The following is a 9,340-nucleotide window of genomic DNA, read 5'->3' on the forward strand; positions in this document are numbered from 1 at the left end:
AGAAATATAATTGAAATACTCAGGAGAATTCCTGGTAAGGAACAATTATAACCATAATGTAATAATCTGTAATAGTTATTATTTACTAATAATATAATATTTTATTATGTAATCTGATATCCCAAATGGAAAGCATACTGAAGCAGTTCAGTATTATATACGCAAACCTGTAAAATCTGAGGTTTTGCAGAAAGTCAAATCTGTAAAACTAGTCAGAGCTAAAGATGTAACCTAATGGCTGCGTAAACATTAAAATTCCTCAAAGTCAACACTTATTGTAAGGTTATAGTGATATGCATTAAAACAGAATGAGAAAAACCTCATTACCTTGGGCAGGCACACGTTTGTGCAAACATTGGTGAAAGATTGTTCAGTAAGCTAGCTCCTGCAACATGGGATCATCTTCTAAATGACATAAAAAAACACGAACCGCCTGCAAAGCTAGATTGAAAGAATACCTTCCTGAGGATTTTAGTTGTATTTACTTTCATGTCTTCTCTCACACCTCACCACTAAATTAAATCCCGCCTCTATCCATTTATCTTCCTGCTCATTTCCATAATTTCTCCTTTCATGTCTCTCTTATCATTCATTTTTAAGCTGCATTACTACTTGTCTGTGTGTAAATTATTACTAACCTGAAAAGCACTCCATTTGATCATTTCCCTGCAGCCATCATGCTATAAATTAACTGTTATTGTATTTTATTTTTCTCTTTCAGTGATTAGCCAATTTATATTAATTTCTCTCTTTGTTATTGTATTAAAATGCTATGCTCATGTAAGAAATGTTTACAAATCATGTAAATAAGCTCACGTACAGACGTTTTCACCCTGCAATAATAAATGTGCATCATGTGTAACCTAAATGTGAAGCTTTTCTCCCTAGGCCTCCACAGAATATATGTTATACCAAGTTGGACTTTTCATGGTCAACAAAGACAGATAAGAAAAGAAATAGTATAGCTGTTGCACATAAAAGTCACATTTGTCCTTTGTTTTGTAATTGTATATTGCTGGGTCATGGATAAAAATGGGTCAGTTAGCCAGGACACCTAACCAATTATCAAACAGCAGTAAGTAAATAAAAAATACAATCTATAACACATGTGCATGTAGTAAGAATCACTTCCTTTGAATTCAGTAAAAAAAATAACCTTTACTGGTTTATATTACATATTCTGACACTTTGTTCATATCACTGTATCCATATACTGTATAAAAAATTAATGTTGATGTTTTCATGTTGCATATAACACAGCTTCTAAGACAGTCTTTTTTTTTCCAAGATCAAGCACAACACTGGAAGGCCAGGATAATTATGAATTTAACTGAAACCCATCTTGAAGTATTTATTCTTGTTGGATTACCATACCTTCAGGAAAATCACCTTATACCCTTTTTCATTTTTTTGGCTCTTTACTTGGTAATACTTCTTGGAAACTCTTCATTGCTTGTTGCAGTAGTGACAGATAAGAAACTGCACAAACCCATGTACTTTTACATTGGTATCCTGGCAATTTTAGATATGCTAACTACAACTGTGACAATTCCAAAAATGTTGTCAATATTTCTTATTAAAGCCAACACTATCTCTTTTAATGGATGCTTTTTGCAAATGTTTATCTATTATTGTATAGGGGTCTTTGAATCTTTTCTTCTTGTAGTAATGGCATATGATCGATATTTAGCAATTTGTGATCCATTACACTATACCTCTGTTATGAATAGGAGATTCTGTATTCAAATAACAGTAGGCAGCTGTGCTTTATCTTGTATACTAATTGCAACAATTATTATTTTTACAGCACTGCATTCATTCTGTGGACCAAATATAGTCAGTAATTTCTTTTGTGATCATTATTTTATTGTAAAATTGATTTGTGAAGACACAACGATAGTTTCATTGTGGGCAACATGCAATACCTTAATAACAATATGCATACCTTTTATTTTAGTTCTGATATCATACATGAAAATCCTCAAGTCTGTAATTAGCATTAGTTTTCTGGAAGGAAGGAAGAAGGCTTTCTCTACATGCAGTTCTCATTTACTGGTGGTGATCATGTTTTACTTATCAATTACTATTGGGTATGTAACATATGATGCCAAAGGCAGTTTTGATCAATTCCATGGAATGCCATTTATTTTCCATGCTGTGTTAGCCCCAGCATTAAATCCAATTGTTTATTCTCTAAGGAACAAGGAAGTCAAATTAGCAGTTAAGAAGCTTGTAATAAATAAAAAATGAAATGGGTAGCCGGATGAGAAACTGTGAGTGAAATATACAAAATTATTTTCTTGGATATACATTTATATGTATAAATTTACTAGGTGCAATATACATTAAATGTCTTATCTTGTTATCTTTTTAAGGAGTATGTGATCAATCTGAAGTGTTTTTATTTGTTTATTTTCTTACTTTATTTTCCACATGCTGTGCATTAAATTGCAGCAATTAAAAGATAATGTGACATGCCATGCCTTTCTACAGATAACACTGAATGACAACATCTTTCAAAGAGAAAAGCATAATGGGTAAAACAATATTCAAACGTTTTGTACTACAGAAATTGTTTTATTTTAGACTAGCGAAAATCTGCAGCGCATAGAACTTGGACGATACCCTTTTCTACATGTCAGTTCTGGATAAAGCATTCTCATCAGACATCTACACTACATAAATGGAAGTTTATGTTTCCAGACATCTAGCAACTGTATACTCCAGGTAACATTAACTGACGGCATCAATTTTAGTCTGGCATATAACAAAGTAAGCAAAGACAAATGTTACAAAGAAAGTCAGCACAAAAACCAGGATAATCACCACATCTGCCTACATATCACATTTAGAAATCAGTCCCCCCAAGACACTACAGAAGATGTAAAATAGTTATGTAGTTTTGTGAAGTACATAAAGGGAAGACTACAAGTACAAAAATACATAAGTCATGAAAATGTATTTGTCATTATTCACCTGGGGCAAAGAAGAATATCTATCTATCTGTCTGTCTATCTATCTAAAGCCATCAATGATCTCTTACATCCTAGGAAAGTGAATTTAGATTCATCCTCTTTTTACCATGTCCATTGTGCAGTGACTAATGAAAATCTGTTTCAGTCCTGCTTTCTCAATTGAGTTCCAAAGATTACTGCAAAATTCAGGGGTTCATAGGTTCATACAAGGCTGTTGATAAAGTAGTTAATTTAACCTGGCCTCAAGAACCCACTTCATTAGTATTCTATGGCATGGATAACTGCTATGACATTTTGTCACTTTTCTATACGGATTTGAGGGGGCAGAACAGGTGTGAATCCACAGTTTCCCATATATTTTTTCAGGCTGCACTTAACAGGGTGAGGGAGCTACTTTGAGTTACATCTAAGGGAAGGCTTTTCCATAAAAGAGGGAGTTGTACGATGTGTATGTGTAGTGGTGGGTAGGTTGGCAACCTCTTCAGTATTACTGTTTTGAGTGTGAAAGAGCATGAATTCAAGATTCTTGGTATAGATACATCTCTCACACTCTGTACTAGAGTGAGTTATTAGTAGAGGATTGTCAGTGTACATGAGGCATTTACTACACTGCCTCAAGAGATCCGAGTCAACAAGGTTGGCAAATAACATCAAAAAAAACAGCTCAAACAAATAAACTCAAAAAAAGCAAACCAGCAATATTCCACATGATTTAATGTTAGCGCTTTCGTACACAATTTTACATGCACTTCTTCAGACATGAATTACTCCCAAAATGCAATGTGTTTTATAGTCCACTTAATTGAATAATTACAAATTAAATGCATTAAATAAAAACCACATGATAGTAATTACTACATCCCTTAAATTCATTTTATAAAACATATATGTATTTATACTTATATATTTAACAAAATGCTTCTTAAATATGCAAAATTAATTATATATGAAAAACCAAAACTTCATCAATAGTTAAATAAAATATAATATATAATATTAACAAAAATAAAAAGCCTTATTCAGACCATTTTATATTTTTAACAGTGTTCTCTAAAAAACTTTATAAACATACATATGTCATCTCTCTAATGCTTTTAATTTTAAAAGACATTTAACAGAGCAGGCTTCATTTAAGCCTGGAAAAACTTGTGCATTTGTCAACAATTGCCACATTAATTCCTTTTCTTCAAGCTTAAGCTCCCATGAGCCTCCTCTTATATTCCTATCTACCTGTTCTAACACTGTGAATTTAAAACTAGGAGACTGGTATTCTACTATATGCCTAGCTAGGGTGTTGGTGTTAGCATTTCTGCTTATACTGTATAAATGCTCATAAATGCGTTGTTTAAAGTGACGTTCCATTTACCTAAATAAAAAGCCGAAAATTGGATACAAGAGGCCAGGTATATATACCTTGGCTTTCACAACTAAATTTTCCTTTTATATTGTATTTAATACCCTTAATTCTCACATATGTTCCTGTCCGGATATATTTACAGTAATGACATCGCCCGCATTAGTGCATGCTCCAAGCTTGACTATAATTAATTTTACTTGTTTCTAGAAGAGCTTATAGATTTAGTCCTCTACTAAAAGTAACCAAAGGTCTCATTCCTAAAATACTAGCAATAGAATGGTCTTCTAAGATAAACTCCCAATTGCTTATTAGGGCATTTTTAAAATCTATGGCATTAGTGGAAAAATCTGTTAAAAAGCTAGACATGTAATTATTAGATGGATTGCTATTCATCACTTCATCTGAATCGCTAATGCCTATTGGACTAGAGGATGTTTCTTCTATAATATATCCTCTTGTTAGAATTGGTTTGAAAGACCTGACTTTCTTTTTATTTTGACCTCAATAGTCAAATGTTTTATAAGGGTTTCTGGAAATTTGATCCATAAAAATGACCCCTCCCCCCTTGTATGGCTGCATGACCCAAATGTTGTGAACTTTCAGATATGTTATAAGTTCCCTTTCTGCTCTTCTAATGTTACTAATTTGCCCCTGTAAAGGCACTTGATTTTCAGTCATAGATCTAAAATGCACCTCATTAATTTTTTTCAAATAACGCCAATGTCCCCTGTACTGGGGCTTTAAAAATGCTAGACAGGGGGTCATTTTTATGGATCAAAGTGAATATGACAAGAAAATATATAGCATGCTGACTAGTAACAACTATGTAAAAGTGTCACTGAGTGAGTTGAACCAGGCATATGCACGTATAAAATCCTATCTTAGTGATTTATTTGTAGATGCCAGCATTTCAATGGACACATATCAGTACCTGAGCATGTCTGTGCCTCTTACTTCAGTTATTTTTGGAACTCCAAAAATCCATAAAAATATTAATGATCCCCCATTCCGTCCCATTACAGACGGCCGTAAGTCTATCACATATGCCTGTGCTAAATGGGTGGATTCTAAGTTAAAGATTTCCCTACAGACAGAGAAACAAATTTGTTGTGATTCTTGGGCCTTTTTAGACCATCTTAATGATTTAACTTTTGATCCTTCCTACAATTTTTTGACTATAGATATAAAGGAACTATATACAGTCATACCCCAAGATATAGGTTTAGAATGGGTACGTGATTTTTTACTCAGTAAGCAGGTTGAAGGCCAAGTAATAGATCTAGTTATTATTCTGTTGGAGATAGTTTTGAATAACAATTTTTTTATGTTTAAAGGGGATTATTTCTTACAAATATCAGGGGTTGCTATGGGGTTCCCATGTGGGGGCAGTTTTGCTAATGCTGTTATGGCCTTTTGGGAATGAACATTGTTATTTCCAAATTCTCTCTTTAAAGACAAAGTCACTTGGTATACAAGATACCAAGATGACATGTTTTTTATATTGAAAGGAGATGAAAATTTAGCAAAGCAGTTAGTGGAAGTGATGACGACCTTTACAAATTTCTTTGAATTTACTTTTGAATTCAGTAGAAAAGAAATTAATTTCTTAATAATAAAACTTTCTAAGAATGGAAAATGTAATAGATATGAATCACAAATCTATAGGAAGCCCACTTATTCAAACTGTTTCTTGCATTTCCACAGTAACCACCCTTATCGTCAGAAAAGAGGAGTGGTTAAAGGACAGTTGGTTAAGGCATCTAAAATTATTTCTAGTGAAGAACAATTTTCCAAAGAATGTGAAAATTTAAGGAAAATGTTTATTAAGCGTGCATATCCAGAAACTCTTATAAAACATTTGACTATTGAGGTCAAAATAAAAAGAAAGTCAGGTCATTTCAAACCAATTCTAACAAGAGGATATATTATAGAAGAAACATCCTCTAGTCCAATAGGCATTAGCGATTCAGATGAAGTGATGAATAGCAATCCATCTAATAATTACATGTGCAGTTTTTTAACAGATTTTTCCACTAATGCCATAGATTTTAAAAATGCCCTAATAAGCAATTGGGAGCTTATCTTAGAAGTCCGTTCTATTGCTAGTATTTTAGGAACGAGACCTTTGGTTACTTTTAGAAGAGGACTAAATCTAAAAGCTCTTCTAGAAATAAGTAAAATTAATTATAGTCAAGCTTGGGGCATGCAAAAATACGGGCAATGTCATTACTGTAAATATATCTGGACAGGAACATATGTGAGAATTAAGGGTATTAAATACAATATAAAAGGAAAATTTAATTGTGAAAGCCAAGGCATAGTATACCTGGCCTCTTGTAGCCAATGTTCGGCTTTTTATTTAGGTAAGATGGAACGTCACTTTAAGCAATGCACAAATGAGCATTTATACAGCATAAGCAGAAATGCTAACACCAATGCCCTAGCTAGGTATATAGTAGAATACCAGTCCCATAGTTTTACATTCACAGGTAGATAGGAATATAAGGGGAGGCCCATGGGAGCTTAAGCTCAAAGAAAAGGAATTAAATTGGTGATTGTTGACAAATACAGATGTTTTTCCAGGCTTAAATGAAGCCTGCTCTATTAAATGTCTTTTAAAATTAAGAGCATTAGAGAGATGACATATGTATGTTTATAAAGTTTTTTAGTGAAGACTGTTAGAAATATAAAATGGTCTGAATAAAGCTTTTCATTTGTGTTAATATTATATATTGTATTTTATTTAACTATTGATGAAGTTTTGGTTTTTCATATATAATTAATTTTGCATATTTAAGAAGCATCTTGTTTAAGGTTAAATATATAAAGTATAGATATGTATGTTTTTTATAAAATTAATTTAAGGGATGTAGTAATTACTCTCATGTGGTTTTTATTTAATGTATTTCATTTGCAATTAATCAATTAAGTGGGCTATAAAACACATTGCATTTTTGGGAGTAATTAATGTCTGAAGAAGTGCATGTAAAATTGTGTGCGAAAGCGCTAACATTAAATCGTGTGGAACAAGGATGGCAGGAGAAACAAGGGTGGTCCACCTGTCCATAATGCTATATTGAAGACTACCATCACTAAGGGGGCTTTTCAGGATCGATCATAGGAGGAGCTCAGTGGATGAATATTTCTTCTTGTTTTTTTTTTTTTTTATTTTATTTATTATTATTTATTTAGTTACATTTGTTGACTGGGAAAATCCAACTGGACACAGGTCCTTTTTCAGCACAGGCCCGGGGAGAAAAGCTCCACAATAAAATCATCACTTAAAAACAACAATTAATTGCAAGTTACAAGATGTATAGGTAGGTTTTGTTTAATAACAGTAGTAAACAGTTATAGTTCAAAATGAAATTAAGTACTTAGTTAAATGGTACAACACTTATATCATTGGTGCCATAAAGACTAGCAAGTATTTTAATAGCTAAGCTAGCAGCTGTTACCCTTGAATAACAGTGGCTAAGATTACAGCTCAGATATAGGTTTAAAAGCAATGTATTTAATGTATTTTTTATTTTGGTAGTTTAATAGGTTTTAGCTCACTAGCAGTATTTCTTTGACTGGGAAAGTACTAAGGATGAGGGCTACAGTAACGTGTTACAGCTGTAGCTAAGGGAAAAACTGTTGAATGTGTCTGTCTGACTATGGCACACAATTGAGCAGCAGTATGCAGTGCTGCACGATCCACAAACAAGCAGATACCTGCTCAAATGCAGGGCTTAAATACCAAAAAACATGAAAAAAAATCCTTTAGAAACATTCAGAAGAACCAATGAGGATGCTTACTCCAAGCCCTAGACCAACCACTCTTCATCAGACAGGTTCCAATCAGCACAATCCTCTCGGTAGAGTGCATCAAGGCCCCTTCCAATCCAAAATGGCCTGGAAAATGTCCTTAGAACAAACACTACAAACAGTCCCAGATGCAGCAAAACTGAATCTGGCCTATGCTACAGCTACTTGCTACCCTAGTTTTGGTCAGAATCACTAGGCAATGTTTAACACAGCAGAAAATGAACAGTAAGACACTAAAAAAAAAAACATTTAAAACAGCAGAAAATCAGCAAGAAGACTCTAAATAATGTTTTAAACAGCTAACAAATTAATTATTTTAACACTGCATGGCAGGAAAACCAGAACAAGCTGAAGAGATTGCTGTGCAACAGTGAAAAGTACCAGCAAATACTTAAACAGTGAAAATAGCAAAAAGAGTTTTATAAACAGTGAAAAACAGCAATAAAATATGATTTAAAAGGCACAGTAAGGCAGACAATTGCAGTTCAACAGTGTAGTTTAATACACAGTATATAAATACAGTATTAAAGTAGAGAGCAGTCAATAAAAAATGCAGTAAATAGTATAAATAAGCAAAAAAAAAACAGGCAACTTATAGTTTTGGGAAGCTCAAAAGCCTCTAGTCATCTGGTATCTCAGCTCAGAGTTGTAGCTGGTAGCCCACCTCAGTTCAGCTCGGTATAAACAAGCAAATAACTGCTCAAAATGCAGAGCATAAAAACCAGATGCTAAAATCTTGAAAAAAAAAACTTTAAAAAGGTTCAAAAGGACCAATGAGGTTACTTACTCCAAGCCCTAGATGTAGACCAACCACTATCCCTAGACCAACCAACTATTAGGCTGCAAACCCACCTTGCCAAAAATAAAATTATGACTTTGTCAACTTCTAACCAGGCAAACTGCTCACCACAAATGCTCAGTAAAATAAAATGCCCTCTAACTCATATTTGCCTATGAAAAATTACTTGCATTTCCAAAATACATGCATCCAGATGTTATACACATAAGGAAAGTCACAAGACATATGAATATTCTCCTCCTGGAGAAAGCCTTAGTACCTGCAACTAACTTTTGATCTACCCATTATTTGATTAATTTGTAAAGACATTTTCAACCATCTATGTTTCCTTCTCAGGTGTTGATCACAAAATATTATTTTGAGACATCCCTGCCACATAGAAGGAAGGAACAGGATTTT

The 9,340-nt window shown here is 33.3% G+C and overlaps 1 protein-coding gene across 1 annotated transcript; it reads left to right on the forward strand.

Moving 5' to 3' along the window:
• Positions 1–1,320: 1,320 nt before the first annotated feature.
• LOC122803192 (olfactory receptor 2AT4-like) lies at positions 1,321–2,822 on the forward strand. Its single transcript, XM_044072803.1, has 2 exons — positions 1,321–2,220; positions 2,778–2,822. Exons 1-2 carry the CDS (start codon positions 1,321–1,323, stop codon positions 2,820–2,822), a joined length of 945 nt encoding a protein of 314 aa, XP_043928738.1.
• Positions 2,823–9,340: the final 6,518 nt, after the last annotated feature.

This window comes from Protopterus annectens, chromosome 5.part1 (genome assembly GCF_019279795.1).
Source record: "Protopterus annectens isolate FY-2018-M chromosome 5.part1, PAN1.0, whole genome shotgun sequence".
Classification (NCBI taxonomy): Eukaryota; Metazoa; Chordata; order Ceratodontiformes; family Protopteridae; genus Protopterus; species Protopterus annectens.

Coding starts and splice junctions, on each gene's coding strand:
- LOC122803192 (XM_044072803.1), top strand. CDS start 1,321: ATGAATTTAACTGAAACCCATCTTGAAGTATTTATTCTTGTTGGATTA. Junction 2,221..2,777: donor ACAAGGAAGTCAAATTAGCA/GTTAAGAAGCTT, acceptor TAACAAAGTAAG/CAAAGACAAATGTTACAAAG.